Source organism: Sinocyclocheilus anshuiensis, unplaced genomic scaffold (assembly GCF_001515605.1).
Source record: "Sinocyclocheilus anshuiensis isolate Anshui unplaced genomic scaffold, SAMN03320099.WGS_v1.1 scaffold697, whole genome shotgun sequence".
NCBI classification, from domain to species: Eukaryota; Metazoa; Chordata; class Actinopteri; order Cypriniformes; family Cyprinidae; genus Sinocyclocheilus; species Sinocyclocheilus anshuiensis.
This window is the reverse complement of record NW_015538036.1, coordinates 2,489,364-2,508,606: the sequence shown is the minus strand read 5'-3', so window position 1 is coordinate 2,508,606 and position 19,243 is coordinate 2,489,364. Positions and strand designations below refer to the sequence as shown.

The following is a 19,243-nucleotide window of genomic DNA, read 5'->3' as shown; positions in this document are numbered from 1 at the left end:
CATTCTACCATAATAAACCAACGTGAACTTTTCACTCTGCCTTGCCTTCATAATTATAATTTGTGCTATTTTTCAAATGCATAATGTGTAGATTTTATGTAGTCCTTGTTGTTAATCTAAAACTACGAAATGTTATTTATAAAAATGCCAATTAGTACGTTTTCAATTACATTAAAATTGTATTAGAAGTCAAGTTTTATAAAAAAAATCTCACACACACACACACACACTTTCAGTCAAGCTGTAATGATATATGAAGTTCACATAATAAGATAATAATATTCCCCTATAGAAACCCCTGCGTTGTATTTTATGCATATGATTTTATCCTAAAGTTAATGTAATTTTCCAAGTACAACATACGGTCTGTTTTACACGTGAACCTATGCTGTTTGTCGGGGTGAGGGGTAAATATCTGAGGCTAGCGAAAGCTTGAGGAGGCGGAGTTTCTCCTCTAGTTCTCTCCGCTTGCTGCTCGAACAACATACAAGTTTGTGGAAAGATTTTAAAGTGAGGAGTTGAACGAGCCGCCATGAATTTGGTGACACAATGAATTTAAAACACACTGTTTCTTTATTTCAAGCCGAATGATCACATTGCTTTAATGTTAAAATGACGACGACCCTTTTAAACGGACTACTCTTGCTTTTTGTCGGACTCGCACAAGGGGGTAAGTTGTTCATACTGCTCAAGTATGGCTGATGTAAAGCATGTAAAGAAGGACATTTGTGTGTGTAACATTTAAATTGGGGGATTCAGCAAAAGCATGTGGACGATTTATGAGTTTCACCAAACATCACGTTTCTATGTGGTTTTGTGCACTAGAGAACAGTATAGACAAACAGCCTAACTGTTTCTTATGGTTGCTATCTCTGTAACTAAAATATAAGTTCTTGTCATTTTAGCGGTTTGTGCATTAGCTGACGTTAATATGTACAAATGTACATGTTTAAAGTTGGCTTTTCAATATCCAAATCATGTTCATTGCCAGTGTTGCATGTGCCCCCCAAATAAAAAAAATAAAAAAATGATGTGACATTAGTTTATTGTGTACATAATATAACATTCATGATTGCACAGATTTGTGGCTCTCAGAGATTTCATATTCACTGCTTGCCAAATGTCAGGGCACAGAAAGCAGCCTTTTAGTTATTAATAACAATGGAATGCAGTGATTCACCAACATTAAAGCATGCACTATGAAATTTTGTTGGCCAGCATGTTTATTCAAGTGGTAATGTTTTAAAAAAAAAAAAAAACTTGCAAAACAGGAGAAATTCATAGAACTATCCAGCATTATTTCAAGAGTTAAATGTTTTATCAGCAAATCCCTGTAATTACATGAATATTTGAATATTAGTGTAATGTGCTAAATTGTGTTTTATTGTTGCATCAGTTGCAGTTGTTCAGTGTTGAGCTTCACAATATGCGACTCCACTGAATTATCAAGATGTCAGACGTGGTCTTATTTTGGAGCACAGTGTCCAGACTTATAAAATCTCCAGGATGTCAGATATAGGACCTCTTTGTGTGATAAAAGAAACTAAAGATAGCATGGCATTCTTATTTTCTCCTCTCTTACTGTCATTTCAGGTTTGACCACAAAGTTTGACGTCAAAACATCATTTATATTTGTTGCAGATCAGTTGTACTTTTGATAAAATGTTTGGTTTTGATATTGCCCCTTTGCCTCTTGTTAGACCAGTATGGGGACGTATGATACATAATTATTCATTGTTGCATTACTTGCATATTAAAGTTTAATGTAATCCCATAGTCCACGATTGTGTTTCCACAATTTTATAAGGCTACTTGTGTCAGCTATGTAAAGTTCAGTGAATCACATTGCTTCACTGAAATTTGCATGGTGCCTTAAGCATTGTAAACAAAGGATTTAAAAACGAATAAATATTCATTAAAACAGAAAATTTTATTTATGCAGTTTGTAGCATCAGGAATATGTAATGGAACTTGCATAATTTGACAAAATTACACTAAACATCAGTGTGTCATTTCAGTCCTAAAGTAGAAGTGTTCTGTGCCCATACAAATTAAGGGGTGTAAATACTATAGTGACACTTGTAGAGAGAGGTAGATGAGAGTGTAGAACACATTAGTGTAGATTAAAGGGTGATGTGCTGTGGCTGGGTCAGAAAACAGCTGCGTCCAGGCCTCCATCAATGGACAGCAGGGCTAAGACAATGTGGCTATGTCAGAGTCTTTTATGTTGAGAACAGGGTGCTGTCAGGGCAGAGCATGCCAGCACATGTACATGGGTATCACAGTGCTTCCCTGGCGCCATCCGGCTTGTCCTGTAAAGTGTTGTTGTTTTTATTAATTCGGTCACTTTTATTTAATGTCTGTGTCAAAATCAAAATGTAACTTTTAAGGGTAAGTTAACACAGAAATGATCAAATTGTCATCAGTTACTCACCCTCATGTTATTACAAACCTGTACTTTCTTTACACAAAATAAGATATTCTGAAGAGCATTTAAATGTTTTTTTGTCCATACAATGAAAGTCAATGTGGTCCACAACAATGCTGGACCCCGTTTTTGTTAAAACCAAAACAATTTCTATGTGTTTCACAGAAAAAAGAAAACCATGCTGGTTTGGAATAAGAGTGCATAAATCCCTTTGAATAATAATAATGTCCTTTCTCATAAATCAATTAATTTATTGCCAGTTAAAAAGTGTAATTAAAACGTTATATACTTAACAAACCGTTTAATTCACAAAAATTCATTAACAAAAGGCAAAGAAATGAATGAGCATTCAGGACAAAAAAAACAAGCATCATGGGTGATATTCTCTTATGTGCAGCTTCATTCTATGGTGATGGATTTGTGCAGTTAAAAGGGACAGAGACGTCTAGCCGTAACACACTGCACATTCGTTTCCGCACCTCCAGCCTGAGCGGCCTGCTTTTCCTGGCTGCAGGGCAGAATGATTTCCTGCTGCTGGAGATGAATGCTGGCAGACTGCAGGTGAGTCACGTGTCTCTATTTCACCCTCAGCAATGTTTAGATCTACCACAACAAAACTACATGTGGAAACATGTCAATTCCATTTAGGCTTGAAAAGAATCTGGTTAGGAAAAAAAAGTGATAATAAAGACTGACAAGCATTTTGTTTTGAGACAAAAACTCAACACATGGAATATCACCATCCTCTTCAGATAAAATGGAGTGGTGAATTTTATTCTATGGTCTAGTTATGATACTGTCTGAGACTCTTCCGCCTCGGCACCTTTCTTTAAGGTATACATTACAAACCTGGTGATTGCACTGACTTAATGGCTGAAGAATGTGGGCTTAGATACTCCCACAACCCAGTTCAAAAACTTTGCATGAATTTCTGAAATGGATTTTTACATTTGACATAGGATTCCTTTTATAAAGGATATCTTTGGGCTACGACAGAACAGATTGTGCTGAACATTGAGGTCCGATTTGCTTATAATTGAAAATATCTTTGAACTCTCACATTTATCTGAGGTCATTAAATTGTGATTTTCTATCCTTTGGCTGTGACCCTCTTTGAGTACATCACAGATTATAATTGCTTCCAGTTGAGAAAAGGCTAGAAATATTCAGCAAGCCAGGTCAAGTTTTTCTTAGCTGTCTGATGTAAAGACAGTGACATTTTATGTTAAGAATAAAATGTATTGGCTGTAGACAGATGCTATTTATTACACTTGTCTATTTTCAACATGGAAGAGAATTTCATGAATATAAAGTGCTAGTTTTCATACACATTTTCTTTGCAATTCAAATAATTTATTGCTGTTATTGCAGACATTTGTTAGTATAACTCAGGGGTTTTCAAACTTCCTGATGTTAAATGACCTACAAATATATCTCCTAGCTCCCTATTATATTTTTCTCCATTTGCACTGTATGAGAAAAATATGTTATAATTGCATTATAACAACAACATTTATAACAACAATATTTTGTTAAAAAAATTAAATAACAGGCATTTATACTGTCACTGTATTAAAGCCAAAGTGAATTATCTGGGAAATATTTACTTTATTTTATTTATATATATTTTTTTATTTTATTTTATTAACTGTTTACTTTAATGTTGTATGTATTAAACTAGCATAAACAATGTTTTTCAATTTAGATATATTTGAAAAGTATTTGGACCCCAGTTATGTCTGGATAATTTATAAAAAAATATATAAATCTGTGTATTTTTATGTATAGGATTGTGTAAGGAAAGGATTTTTTTTTTTTTTACATTGTTCCGGTCATTCACAGGTAAAGTTGGATCTGGGATCTGGAGAGCAGATCCTTCTCTCAGACAGTGGAACCCAGTTGAATGATCTGGCCTGGCACACTGCAGAGCTTTTCCATGACATTTACAATGTCACATTGACTGTGGACAACCACTCCAAGACCAGCCTGCGAATGCCAGGTCCAGAGAGAGAGCTGCACATCAATGGCGGCCTGTATGTTGGTGGTACTGGAGGATTGGATAAGGCCTATCTGTCCAGAGATCTCAATGGTTTCCGTGGTTGCCTCGATGAAGTAATATTTAATCAGCACAACCTCCTTTCATCGCTAAGGCCCTACTCAGGGTTCAAGAATGTCTATGAGGTTTCCCTAGGATGCAGCCCTCAGTTTTTTGCCAATGAAGATGAACCAATCAGTCTTTTTAGTTCGCGGGCTTATATATCCCTTCCTCCTTGGACGGCACAACATGAGTGGGCTTTTGAATGCTCAATCCACACGTCAGCTGAAGAAGGGATCATCATGTACAACTCAGCTCGACAGGGAGATTTTGTCGCTCTAGAGATCCAGAAAGGTCTCCTTGTTGCAATAGTCGGTAAAGATGGAAGTAAAACAGAGCTACGTTCCCTCACCTTCATCAATGACAACAAATGGCACAATGTTCAGCTCTTTTTCACACCAAAAAACCTCCAACTTACAGTAGATGGAGAAAGCGTAAAGTCCATCATTACCTCTAGATCAAAAAACTTTCATCTGAAAGGTTCCCTTTTCCTGGGGGGAATCGATGACAGCACACGTTCTGAGGTCAGAAAGGTTGGCCTTTCCTCAGTAGCAGGGAAACGTATTAAAGGTGGCTCCTTTAAAGGATGCTTCAGAGACATTAAAATAAATAATGTCAAAATGGGTCTCCCCAATGCTTTGGTAACCAAAGACGTCTCTGTTGGTTGTGAACCTGAAAAGGAGCTGGATATAAGCACCACAGTGAGCCCAACAACCCTTTCCATAACCCTTGTTGAATCTGTCACTCCGCTGCCACCCACCGATGTATCCACCCTAGCCAAAGGTCTTGTCAAGAAGTACGGATGCAATTTTTTACAGCTTAGGAACCTAGTTGTCCCAGAAGGTGGTCGGGGATCCTTGGAATCAAAGCATATTAAAGTAAACCTTGATTTCAAGAAGCTTGGCATCCGTCAGTCTCAGATCATCTTTAGGATTGTAGAGCAGCCAGTGCATGGTCAGCTTAGGCTTGATGTAGACCAGGAGCAGGCTGAGCATACATTCAGCATGCTGGATTTGTGGCACGGCAGAGTGATGTACATCCATGGGGGATCTGAAGACCCACAGGACTTCTTCATGTTCTCTGTGTTCTCCAGTAGCAGAAAGGACGTGCCAGGCTACCTAAAGGGACACAAGTTGTACCGGTTTAATGTCACTGTTACACCAACCAATGATGCCCCTGAGTTGAGTCTACCTGAGGGGAATCTGTTTACGCTTTTGGAAAACTCCAAGAAGAGGCTGACCACTGATGTACTGAAAGCCATTGACATTGACAGCAATTACACAGACCTCGTTTACTCTGTGTTAGGGAACCTTAATGCTGATGCAGGTTATTTGGAGAATGAAGACAATCCAGGTACACCAGTTACTTCCTTCTCCCATTCAGCTCTTGTAGATGGTAAGATGTTTTATGTCCACACGGGTGTGAGGAACTCTAGGATTGTGTTGAGAGTCAGCGATGGCGAGAAGGTGAGCAACACAGTGGTTCTTAGAATCATGGCTGTGGGACTTGAGTACAAAATCTCCAATAACACAGGACTGGAAGTGATCCAAGGAGAGATGTTTCTTTTAAGCACCAAACAACTGGCCATCTGGACCAATGCATTAAAGCAGGTAGTTGAAATTCGGTACGATGTAATTGAGCCACCAAGATTTGGTGAGCTCCAGAGGATGCACTCAAGTGGAGAATGGAAGATTACCAATTTGTTTTCCCAAAGAGTTCTTGAAAAGGAGCGTTTGAGGTACCTCAGCACCTACCAGTCTATCCAAACAAGTAATAGCACAGACCACTTCAAGTGTAAAGTAACTGTGGCCTCCAGAGCTACTGAAGAATTGGTGTTTACCATAATAGTAAAATGGATAGACTACACAATAAAGAAAAATAAACCTATAGAGCTGGACAAAATTACGAGAGCTGTAATTGACTCAGAGCATCTGTATGTAGCAGCACACGGTGTAAATATGTCTGAGGATGAGCTTCGTTTTAGAATGTTGACTTTACCAAAGTGGGGAATAATTGAAGTGAATAATGCCAAGCTGGATGTAAATTCCACATTTTGTCAAAAGGACATCACAGATCTGAAAGTCCAATACCAACTAATGGAAAGATCATACGAGGACACCAATGATGAATTTGTTTTCCACATATTCTCAAAGTATGCACATTCTGCTAGACACATTTTCAAAATCAATATTAAAGCAGATGTCAACAGCATTTTCATGACAAACAATGGGCTGTCACTTCTTGAAGGTGAAAGTAAACTCATCACAAAGGATGAATTGTTTGCTGAAACTCTAAGCACTAAAGAAATGTACTACACAATCACAAATACACCGCACCATGGCAAGCTAATGCGAATCAACTTGTCCAACTCAACCAAAGACTTTGACAATATTATTTCCTTTACCAATCAAGACATTCTTGAGGAGCGTATTATGTATGTTCAGGATGACAGTGAAACAACTCTTGATAGTTTTACCTTCATAGCCTCCACGAGTCCAGTAACAAAGCTTTCTTTAACAGATAAGGACATTGGCTCCAAGAAAGGCATGTTTAACATCTCGATACAGCTGGTTAATGATGAGAAACCCATCCGCATTGTAGACAAAGTTTTCCATGTAGTCAGAAATGGACAGAGGTTACTTACACTTGATGACCTGTGCTACCATGATGCAGATTCAGACTTCAGTGATGGGCAGCTTCTCTACACCCGGCGTGGGATCCCAATGGGGGACTTGGTTCTTGCAAACGACACTTCACAAAAGCTGTACCAGTTTCGCCAAGAAGACTTGGAACAGAAACGAGTGCTGTTCATTCACCATGGGATGACCTCGGGGCGTTTTGTTCTCTTTGTGTCAGATGGCAAGCACTATGTGTCCTCTCTGTTGGATATTAGCGCACAGGATGCTTATTTAAAAACTGGCAACAACACAGGCCTGTTGGTTCAGAAAGGGCAAGCCAAAACCCTTACTAATGCTAACTTTAGTGTAGAGACAAACCTTGACATCCGAAATGACAATGAAATATTATTCACAATCCAGGAGGCTCCGAAACATGGTGGGCTGTATTTAAAAGACAGCAAAATTGAGTCATTCACCCAGCATGACCTGAGGAATGGCTTCTTGTCTTATCATCATGACAACAGTAAGAATCTGGCTGACGTTTTTACACTCCTGGTGAAAGCAAAGGACATTCGGCTTGATGTTAAAATACATGTGAAGGTGTACCTGGAAAGCCATCAGAGGCCACCCGTAGTTCTTCATAACAAAACCTTGCTGGTGGAGGAGGGAAAACCAGTTAAGATCGAGAGCAATAAACTCAAGGTAAATATTATTTTTATTTAGCTACCTTTAGCATTTTTTTGCTCCATCAAGGGATTTGTTGGGGAAACTACTTTGAGACTGTTATTTACCAAACTACAAGCTTATCATTATTTGAAGTAGTTAAACATCATAACCATCTGAAGAACCATTTGAACAAACTGATTCATTAGATAGAATGATTCACTTTTTTTTTTTTTAAGAATCCGACTTTCCTGTACTACGTTTGGGACCATTTAGGATGAACTGATTAACCTGAATAAACCTGACTTTCTGACACCATGAGAGAAGCTAAATTCAGACTAGCATACTTAAATACTATGATAATGTTATTCCCAAATTAAGCCAGAGAAGCCATTTCACTGCTACTTGTTGGAAAAAAGTAGCTTGTTACTAGAAAAAGCTAAAAAATCCACTGAAAATTAAAATGGAGTTAAGTTTGTAGCATCCCTACTTTTAGTTAGTTGCTCCTCAACACTGAATGCAAGATTCAAAAATAAAATAGGGCCTACTATTTCTATTTCTTTTCAGGTGACTCATGAGGCTAGTTCAGCTTCAGAAATAACCTTTACTGTCAAAGTTGCTCCATCTTATGGATATTTATGCCGTTTTATTGAGGGTAAAGATCAGTACCAAGGAACACAAGAGGACCCATTAGTGACCTTTTCCCAGCGGGATGTTAATGCTGGCAACATTCAGTATGTACAGGTGGCACCTGGCCAAGAGAGTGATTCATTCACTCTGGCGGCCAGCAATGGAGTCGCAGAGGTCAATGACATCATCATGTCTGTGGATATCATCCCACGCCTCATACCCATTGAGGTGTCCAATATCACTCTGAAGGAAGGGGCATCTAAAGCTCTCACAGAGGACGTTATCAGAGTAACAAACCCACATTTCTCAGGCCTCAATTTTGTGTACTACGTCTCAGAGGGTCCTCTGCATGGCCGCATTGAGAATTCACGTTTCAGAGGGATTCCTACAACCTACTTTACAAGGAAGCAGGTAAAATTTTCCCAATTAAAAAAAAAATGGAATATGGAAAGGCATGAGCAATCACTCAAATAGTTAGGTGTACTTTGTTTTGTATTTTATTTCTATATAAGTTTTTTTAATGTATGTTTATATAGATATTTATATTTTGTTGTTTTTACTGGGCAGGTGGAACAGGAGTATATTTATTATGTCCATGACAACACAGAGACCTCAGAGGACCACTTCACTATCACAGCAAATGACACAGACCTGCGAAAACACAGTGCACCATGGACTGTGTATGTCCAGATCACAGCCGTCAATGACGAGCCTCCAGCCATTACAGCCAACAGGGTTCTCAGGGTGAGATTACTATATATAAACTTCTTTTTATGACTAAAGTCAGCTGAGGTTCCAGTCTGAGAACACTGCAGAGGTCTGGAAAAAAGATGTTGGGATTTGTGTACTGTTTTAATATTTCATTGTCTGTGTTCTGACATTCCCTTTGGTGTCCATCAGTCACAGAAGAGTAGAGATGAGTACACAGTTGTTTCTGAGACCCATAAGGCCAAGCTACTAGTTGTAGACGTGTAAATTATTGGCTTCAACTTGAAGACAAGGCTAAAGTCACAGATCACAGACCATCAGGGACAGTCAGAAGGGCTGCTCTGCATGCTTCAGATTCCTCAAGGCATTTCTGTTTCATGGTTTTTGAACTTTTCAGCTGAAGGACCTTCACAAAAGCACTTACAGCAGGTTTTCCTTTGGCTTTAATTATTAATAATTAAAAATGATTTAGCTTGTTGATCCCAAACACACATATTTAACTATTTATAATGCCCACAAGGTGGCTCACTACTACTTCTAAAATGCATGTTTGCTCTTTTGCTCAATGATTACAGTCTGGTTTATTTATTTCAGTGCTTTGTATTCAGCTGCTCAACAGGGGTTTAGAGAAAGCAGACATATATAGAATGTGGTTTGAGGTACTGGTGTACGCATGGATACAGAATCTTATCAGAGCAGATGGGCAACTAAATACATTTTTTTTCTTTTGTTTTAACAACCAGTGATTTCCTCTGAGGTTTGCCTTTTTGAATGATCCATAATTAAAAAAAAAACTTTCAGCTTCACACTTCTCACAGACAGAGCTATATTTCTATGTGTAGATATGACTAGACACGCACAGACAAATGTTGTATGTATGCAATTTCCAATGAAATATGACCTGACATTTCTAAAATATTATAAATTTTTATTATAGCTTTATCAGAGTGTATTTGGGTAAAGACGTGATTTGTAAGATTTTTTGCACCCTGTAATTAATTATATTGTTTATTATTTCTCTGCTGAAAGACCGTTTCTCTTGATTCCTCTTTATACAATACTGTAACACTGTATATACATTTTGTATACATTGTTGAACCCAAAATATATTCTTATGAGCTAGAGTCAGGATGATTATTATTATTATTTTTTTATTAAATTAATTAATTATAAATTAGCTAGAGTCAGGATGTTTCCTTATGTGTGTTTTGTACTGTTCTTTGGTATCGGCTAAGGAAATCAGCATTCAAATAAGTTGAGTTAAGCTTGTTTTCCCCAAACTGTGTTCAGCTGGAGTGAGATTCAATCAGTGGACCATGATATGAATAAAAAGCACTGGAGAGTTTTTCAGCAGAAATGTGTCATTCAAAATGTATATTTAATACATTTTACCATTCAAGCTAAGCTGTCTGAATAAGCTACAAACCTTTCCAGCACTAATCTGTGTCTTTTTATATGTTTGATTGTTTACTCAGGTGTGGGTGGACTCCGTCACAGAGATCACCCCAGAGGATCTGAACGCAGAAGATGAGGACACACTTCCTGAGCAGCTGGAGTACATTATTACCCAACCCAGCAATGGTCACCTGTCTCTAAAGACTGCCCCCAACAGGCCCATTATGAATTTTACTCAAGCTCACATTGACCAGCGGCAGCTGCTTTTCGTACATAATGGTGAGATATCATACACTATCAACAATCTCACAAAACAATCATCTTAACAAGCCTCTGATCTGTGCAACAGTTTGTCATGTTTAACCACTAGATGCCAGTGTTGTGTATTAAATCACAGCACACCACAGTTCCTCCTATGCTTGCTGCCCTTTTTAGTTGAAAATAGGTTTGAGTGCAACAGTGGCATGGAATAATTAGTTTGTCATGCAGTTTGGACATGGTATACTTCATCCAACAGATTCAGTTATAAAACGTAAATCAAATTATGAAAGCTGTACAGATTGAGTTTAGTTTTAACTTTTAATAATGATGTGTCTAAGTTAGTAAACTGTATTTGTACCAAATATATTATTACAAAAATGCTGTTTATTATTTTTTTATTTGTTTCATTCATTTATTTCTTGCAACATTTTTATGTAAAGTAAGTAACGTGATATCACATAAAAATGTTTTCTGAAGTTGCAGTGCATTGTAAACTAAATTCCTGGAGATTATAATGATTGCTCTCTTTTACTTCTCAGGGCCGATGGCAGGAGGCTTCAACTTCCAAGTAAACGATGGTGTGAACTTTGCTCCCAGGCAGATATTCAGTATTACAACTCGTGCCCTGGTTCTTAATCTAGAGAAGGCTGGACCTCTTAAGGTGTTTCCAGGTAACGCTGCTTAACATGAGGAGAACTTCAGCAGTAACCTGGTATATTCTGCAACACACAGATTACCTATAAGGAAATATTAGATGTTATCAAAAATCATTGTAGAGACAGCATTTTCGATCTCTGTCCAAAAAAAAGTCTTAAGTTTGTATGCAATCTTAGTTTGCTTACGTTCCAGAAGATATTGTGCTCTCCATCTCTTTTTATGGAGTTAAATAGCATGTCATGTTACAGCAGTGAGGTCAGCATCTGGCTGCCTCGCATGCCAAGTCAGAGCACCAGATTGACGCATCCTTTCCGCTCTGTCTCCACACACTCACTAAGTCTCTGTCCGAGCATCAAGTGTTTCATGGTTTCTTAATCTTAGAGCAAGCGATCCATGTAATAACAAAACGACTTTAACTGTCGGCCTATACTATAAAAAGCTCAGTGGAGAGCATTTGAACACTAAACGAGTCACTCTAAAAAGTCCCTAAAGTTATTAGACTACAGTCATTTTCTTAATTTTAGAAACACTTAGTCACATGTCACATTTAAAACCAGAGCTAGAAAAATGGCTTTGTCTGGGAAAACAACAGCTGCTGCATCTGATTTCAATTTTATAAATGGCTCTAGAAACACTAAACTAAAAGATAGCATCTGAAAAAGTTTTTATCTGTTACGTTTAATAACAGATAAACAAACTGAATTTATTTGTTCCTGGAGTCCATTATTATTATTTCCCCTTTCCATCTAATGTTACTTTTTTTGTTTATTTGATTGCTTTATTTCTAATTCATTTTTAACATGGGTAGGAACCTGGAACACTATTCAACAAATAATTAATAAGTGATAAGAAATCAACAGAAAGTTTGACCATTATTCTGCCGCTTTGTGTCCATGTGTTTAACAAATGCTTCCTGTCAAGCTATTCTTGTGGCCTTTGTGCTGAGAGAGTCGCCAGGGCCTCTTTCAAATAGTTAGACACAACAGAAAACTCTGAATACAGAAACTATGACCTTCAGTTAAGGTCATGAAAGAAATCGGTAGATTATTTTAGCAAAATCCTTCCTGGCATATAGCTTGAAGTTCTTCGAGTTCAGTCACTCTAATGTGCTTCAACCTAAAAGTGATCTGAAACAGGATCTTGAAATGCTTGCCTACCCTCAATCTTTGACCGTGTTTACACGTTTGAAGCAAATATAGCTTGCCAATTTGTTTGTGGTTGTAATTTATGGTTCAGATATACTTCTATTAAACCTCACCACAAAAAAAGCTTAACATTCACATTTCAAAGCACATGAGCTACTATACACCAGACAATGTTGTTTTGTTTATAGTCTGTACCAGACCTTTGTGTTCTTTTGTCAGTTTTCAGGGCTATTCTTATGGTGTGTTTTTTTCTAGGTTTCTTATCCTTGATTTCAAACAACATTCTTCAGGCCGTTACCAATGATGTTACCGGCCTCTCAAACAGAACCATTTATTTTACTGTGATCAATCCCCCAAAATTTGGAAAACTGGTCAGTTTGATGGCAGATAAGACCACGATTGATATTTCATCCTTCACACAACAAATGGTGAGAGTTGCCAACTTCTTTTTCCCAAGTCAGTGCCATGCATATCACAGTGCAGGGTAATGAATTATGAATTGACTTTAACTATGAGCATAATCAGAGAGCCTGTCATGTTTACAAGCTAAATGTAACATGTCCTAGTTAGCCAGCACAAAAATCGCTGCTAATGCGGAATTGCTGCTAATGATAATTCAAACATAGGATGACACAATGTTGATATGTAGAAAGAGAGTAATACTAAGAATTAAATGTTACATTTCAGGAAATATATTTTTACAGTCATGTGTAAGACTTTTTGGGGGGATTTGGGGGGCATGTGTTGTTTTTATCAGTGTTTTATTTTATTTCATGTTTTATATTTTAGTAACTCATGTAACTTGAATCATCACAGGTGGATGAGGGTGAAGTAGCATATCATCAAATTCATGGGACGTCTTTAGGATGGGCGGCGCTAGACAAGTTCATATTTACTGTGTCCTCTCCACCTGCTACGCTTGATCCCCAGACGTTTGACATTGACATTTCATACGAAAATATTGGACCTGAACAAAGTTCCGTGCTCCTCAAAAATAAAGGTACAGTATGAAAAATTGACAAAACAATTTGTATTATCTAGTTTACAGTCACGTAATGTTGTATTAAAAAAATGCAATAAAATAATAATATTGTGAAATATTATTCAATTGTAATAATATTTCACAAAATATTATAGTTTTATTGTATTTTTGATAACTGTTTTCTGTTGTAATATGTTTTAAAATGATATTTATTCCTTTATTCCAAAGTTGAATCTTCAGCTGTCATTACTCCAGTTTTCAGTGTCACATGGTCCTTAAGAAGTCATTCTAATATGCCAGTTTGAATCTCAAGAAACATTTCTTATATATTTTGTGGAAACCATGATACATTTTTTTTTCAAGATTTTGAACTGTTGCATATGTAGCTGTGAATTGAATATGTATTTTCATTATGATTCATGTTGAATGGACATGTGAAAGCTTTAAAATGTTAAGAATTTAAAAGGTAATATTGTAAAAATAGCCAAATATACTTTAAATCTGTCATTCTGACTGAAGTGTCATGGCTTTTGTCAAATAAAATGTATCACATTGTTTTTTTATTTATATCCAGGTGTGACGGTAACTGAAGGAGATAAAGTTCTAATTGGCAAATCGATGCTGGATGCATCCAATCTCATGACGAAACAACCTGAATCCAAGCGCAGCTCTTATGAGGTTTGGTACCAGGTCACATCTCTTCCAAAGCATGGCGTCATCGTCGTTGGGGAACGAAATCTTACAAAAGAAAAGCCCAATTTCTCTCAGTTCATCCTTAATAAGTATGGAATCACATACCATCACGACAACTCCGAGACCACCCATGACCGTTTTGACTTTGATGTGTATCTGAACCTAAAGAACAAACCACCAACCCGCCCCCTAGATCCCTCAGAGGTTGTGTCAGAATCATTCAACATCACTATAATCCCCATAAATGATCAACCACCTGTTTTGAAGACCAAAGCTCCCAGCCTCAAAGTCATTCAGGGAGACTCCGTGGCTATCGGACCCAACCACTTAAGTGTGGTTGACCTGGACAACCCACCAAGTGAAATCCAGTACACAGTGATTAGCAAACCTAGCAATGGTTTCCTAGCCATTACAAAGCGCATGAACGAGTCGGTGGACTCCTTCTCCCAAGCTCAAATCAATAATGGAGAGGTGTTCTTCATCCACGATGGCAGTCCATCATCTGGAGCCTTCTACTTCAGCGTCACCGACGGCCATCATCGACCGTTATATAAACTCTTCAATCTGGAAGTGGTAGAGATCACTGTTTCACTGGCTAACAACACAGAGGTGCTACTGGACCAGGGACACACTTCTGTAACTCTCACACGGTCACACCTGGCCGCAGTGACCAATGGTAAAAACACTACAGTGCACTATAAAATCACAGTTCCACCAAGGTACGGTAAACTCTTACTAGACAATGAAGACGTCACAGTTTTCAATCAAGATGATCTCCAGGAGGAAAAGCTGAGGTACCACATGGTCAGCCTTGAGTCGTCCCATGATAACTTCGAGTTTGCGGCCTTCACAACAGAAGCGAATCTAACTAACCAAGTAGTTAACATCACGGTGAAACCCCTCATTAAGTACGCAGAAGGGGTAACATTTGCTAACGGAGTTCGAATTAAGCTGAAGTCACATTTGCTGAATGTGTCCGAACTTGCTTTGTTGAGTGGTAGTGACCCGTTGTTTGAAATTACCTCACCTCCGGAGAACGGCAGGATTGTCCGGGCAATTGGCAGCAAGGGAAAGAAAGTTGAATCTGTGGGGTCTTTCACTTTAAGTGAACTACAGCAGGAGAAACTGGCCATTGAGTTGAAGGCGAACCTGACAGGTGTCCGTGAAGTAAATGATTCTTTCAGATTCGTTCTTAAAGCCAACAACGTCCAACCCGCCAATGGGATTTTCACTTTCAGCATCGTAGCTCATGTTCCCACTCTGGAGATGTCAACAATGATCCCAGTGACCACAATCAGACCTGGTTTTCGTAACCAAACTGCTGCAATAAGCTTGTTTCCATCTTCAACATCTTCACATGTACAGCCGACACAACGGGTGACCAAATCTGGGTCAAGATTCAAAGGTCGCAACCGTTGGGATAATTCAAACAGCATTGACATGGGTACTACTAACCTAAAACCAACCCATGGGGTGGAGGAGATTTATCCCATAAATAATACCCCAGTAAAAGTAGAGTCGGTTTCCCAGACGGGTTCTTCCTCAAACTCAATGATCATCCTTTTGCCTCTTCTTGCTCTTCTGCTGCTGGTCATCATTGTGGTCGTGTTGGTGCTGCTCTTAAGACGGAACTGGAAGAAGAAACCAAAGCCTTTAAAGAGTACATCAGGTGCTCCTGCTCAACCGGACAACCCATCCCATCAGGACCAGCCACAGTGGCCTGCAAGTGTCCCTATCGTAACCATCACTCCTCTTACTCCAATAAACGCTGGAAGTTCAGCCATAACCAGACTGCAAAGCAGAAGTGAGAACTCGCCGTATGGCACCTCTGTGTCTCTGTGCTCTTTTGGAGACCTGGAGCCTGACGTTTCACAGCTTTGCAGGACCACCAACCCCACTCTGCGAAACAATCAGTACTGGGTATAACCTTTGATCTTCAGATTCATCACTGTTCTCTCTGAAACTCTGACTGAAATGTGATTGAAACACTACATTCAAGTTCTGAAGTCTCAATGAACTGCGTTTTGTTTGATGTTTTGCAAAAGTTGTACATGATCAATATTTTCCCATTAACCCAAAAACTAGAAGAAAATCATACAGCTGAAGATTTGGGCATTGCTTGCCAATTATGAAATGCTAGGAAGTTCACTAAATGATACAATCGCATTTTTAAAGTCACAGTGTATTGGAAGTAGCGACAGATCTTTTCGGCGGTTATTTTGACAAACATCCACGTGAAACAGATTATCGAATGTAGGACAGGGACTTGGTTCTATGCATTGGTTGTTGAGTGGATGGTGGCAGATCTGAATGCATACTTGCAGTTGAATATAAGAAGGGGGCGGGTTTAAGTGGTCTAAATTATTGGAGAAAAAAAAACAGCATATGTCACCAGAGAGAAGTCTGTCATTTCACCAGATGATTGAGTTTTGACATTTTGATTAAAAATGATGTGCTCAAAAAAAAAAAAAAAAAAAAAAAAAAAACATTACTGACTGTTTCCATCCAAAGTTGCGAATTTAACTTGTGTGCAAAATTGGAATATTGCATAAAACATTTGCGAATAAGCACCATTTTCATTCAACGAGTCAGAGAGAACAAAACTGTCACTTCCTGACAAACTGGCACTAAATATCACCAAAAAAAAAGTAGGAGAAGCCACTGAATATAATAATTTTCATATAAAATAAATTACTTGCGCCTTAGAGCGAGCAGATGAAACACAATAAATGCGGTAATTGTGGAAATTTTTATTCTGGAAGTGAACTTGTCCTTTAATATGTTCATTGTGAGTATTAATAAACAGCCAATATCCTAGTAAAATGCATGCTAATACGCAACTTGTCAATAGTAAGATTTGGTTTGTAAAACAAAGCGTTACTGAAGTTGTTTGTTTGTGAATGACTACAGTGGTCACAGTAGACGGGCTTCCATCTAAAGTTGCGAATTTAACTTGTGCGCAAAATTGGAATATCGCATTCTAGTCATTCTAGTCATCAAAGAATGATTTTTTGTTGAACTATATATATATATATATATATATATATATTAAAGTTATACATGGATAAATCATTCACAGTAAGACCAATAACATGCATTTAGAAAACAGATCAATTGCCATTTCATGCACACTTTAAATATTTTTTTAATCCTCTTTGGCAAACTAAGTATTTGAGAAAGTTCTGTTGTATTTTTTGAGAAGGTTATTTTGTATTTTTGTGCATTTGCTAAAGACACAAGTGATGCTGGGAGTTTTAAAAGTCATTTTTGTGTCTACCTCAAATCAGATAGCCTCATAATAAGAAAATGACAAAATCAAAACATAAAACAATGTATTACACTGAAATAATTTCAATGGGATAAAAGTATGTGGTACTATGTTTTGTTTACTGAAATTATTTAAAGCTGTAAGGATATTTATGATATTAGAGTTTCTAAAAAATATTATAATTACATTTATTCTGGCACTGAGAGAATCTGTGTGTGGTGTGCATATTTAAACAGCACAACTCTGTATAGTTTGGGTAAGTTTTACTTTGCGTATTACATATGTGTGTTATAATTGAATGTTTATATAAAAGTTATTATACTCTCAGGAACTTCCTCTTAGAAGTAATACCATGCATCTTTAAATGATGCAATGGGATGAAACCACTGGATTCTTACCACTGATCTCTTTATTTGTGGTAAATGAAACCCTGTTGCTTGATTTGAACTACATATAGTATCCAAAATATGAACTAATTTCAGTATTTTCAATAAATTGTTGCAGCTGTGGTCATATCGCTACATTTAGGAATTAGTTTTTGAATTAGTTTTCATCATTAGTTTTTGAATTAGTTTTCATCATGCTATATGGCCACTGTGACATCTGTATTGTACAAAAATGTCAGTGCAGATTTTAAACAAGCTGGAACTGAATACATTGTATTTTCAGTAGTTCTTCAGAATATTTTTCTTTGTTACTGTATATTTTCCCTCATTTATGAGTCATTTGTCTGATACACTGAATAGTTCTGTTTGTCAGTAAATAGAGCATGTTCTGCAATCCAGCCATTTAGACTCCTGTCATCTCTTCTTGGGTAAGCAAAATGTGGTCAAGTTAAAGGGGTCATATGACATTAAAAATAACATTATTTTGTGTATTTGGTGTAATGCAATGTGTTTATGGTTCAAAAAACACATTATTTTCCACATACTGTACATTATTGTTTCTCCTCTATGCCCCGCCTTTCTGAAATTGTCGATTTTTACAAAGCTCATCATTCTGAAAAGTGAGGTGTAAGCTGATTGGCCAGCTATCCAGTGCGTTGTGTTTGGCCCGAATACCTCAAGCGTGTGACGGGAATGTTCTGCCCCTTACCATACTGATGCTGTGTGAGTGACGAGACAAAACCAATAAAACCCATTATAAACGAGGAATTTGTAGCATCCAGTGGGGACATAATTACGGATTATAATGACTTATACTGTCTTTTTACGCGTTGCGTTGCGTATCGCACCGCGTAAACATAAAACCATGTCTGCATTTGTGATCGGAGAAACGACAAACAACAAGCGCTACTCTACACTGCTCAAAACTCGCGTTTGAATCGTCAGTGGCAAATTCTTTAAATATGAAAACGTACTGACAGTCTGTGAGTCAGAAGCGCCAGACTGTCCTTGCAAAGTTGGAATTGCCCCACTTTATAGAAACAGCCTTTGTGCACAGCCGGCATTAGTTAACGTACTCTCCCAGGTTCAGGAAATAGTCCTCCGTAAAATGCGCTGCAGTGCACACATCTGAATATTTGGGTTGAACTGTTCAGGAACAGTTCTAGTTGTGTCCTCTTTTGGAAGACCAAACAAAGTAGTTTCCCTTTCACAACAAAACACACAGCATCTCCACGACATGGCGGCGGAGGCAGCAACAATACTACAGCGAGAATAAAAGTTACACCTTCTTTCTTTGCGTGAACATTTGGGCGG

General features: G+C 37.8%; 1 protein-coding gene across 1 annotated transcript; it reads left to right on the top strand.

The window, feature by feature from the left end:
- The first annotated feature begins 478 nt into the window (after positions 1-478).
- Positions 479-16,687, top strand: cspg4ba (chondroitin sulfate proteoglycan 4ba). The gene is made up of 10 exons (XM_016477526.1): positions 479-670; positions 2,826-2,989; positions 4,271-7,843; positions 8,372-8,845; positions 9,002-9,178; positions 10,618-10,816; positions 11,338-11,469; positions 12,856-13,028; positions 13,417-13,600; positions 14,157-16,687. The coding sequence occupies exons 1-10, from the start codon at positions 613-615 to the stop codon at positions 16,199-16,201; spliced, it is 7,179 nt and encodes a 2,392-aa protein (XP_016333012.1). The 5' UTR covers positions 479-612; the 3' UTR covers positions 16,202-16,687.
- The last annotated feature ends 2,556 nt before the right edge of the window (positions 16,688-19,243 follow it).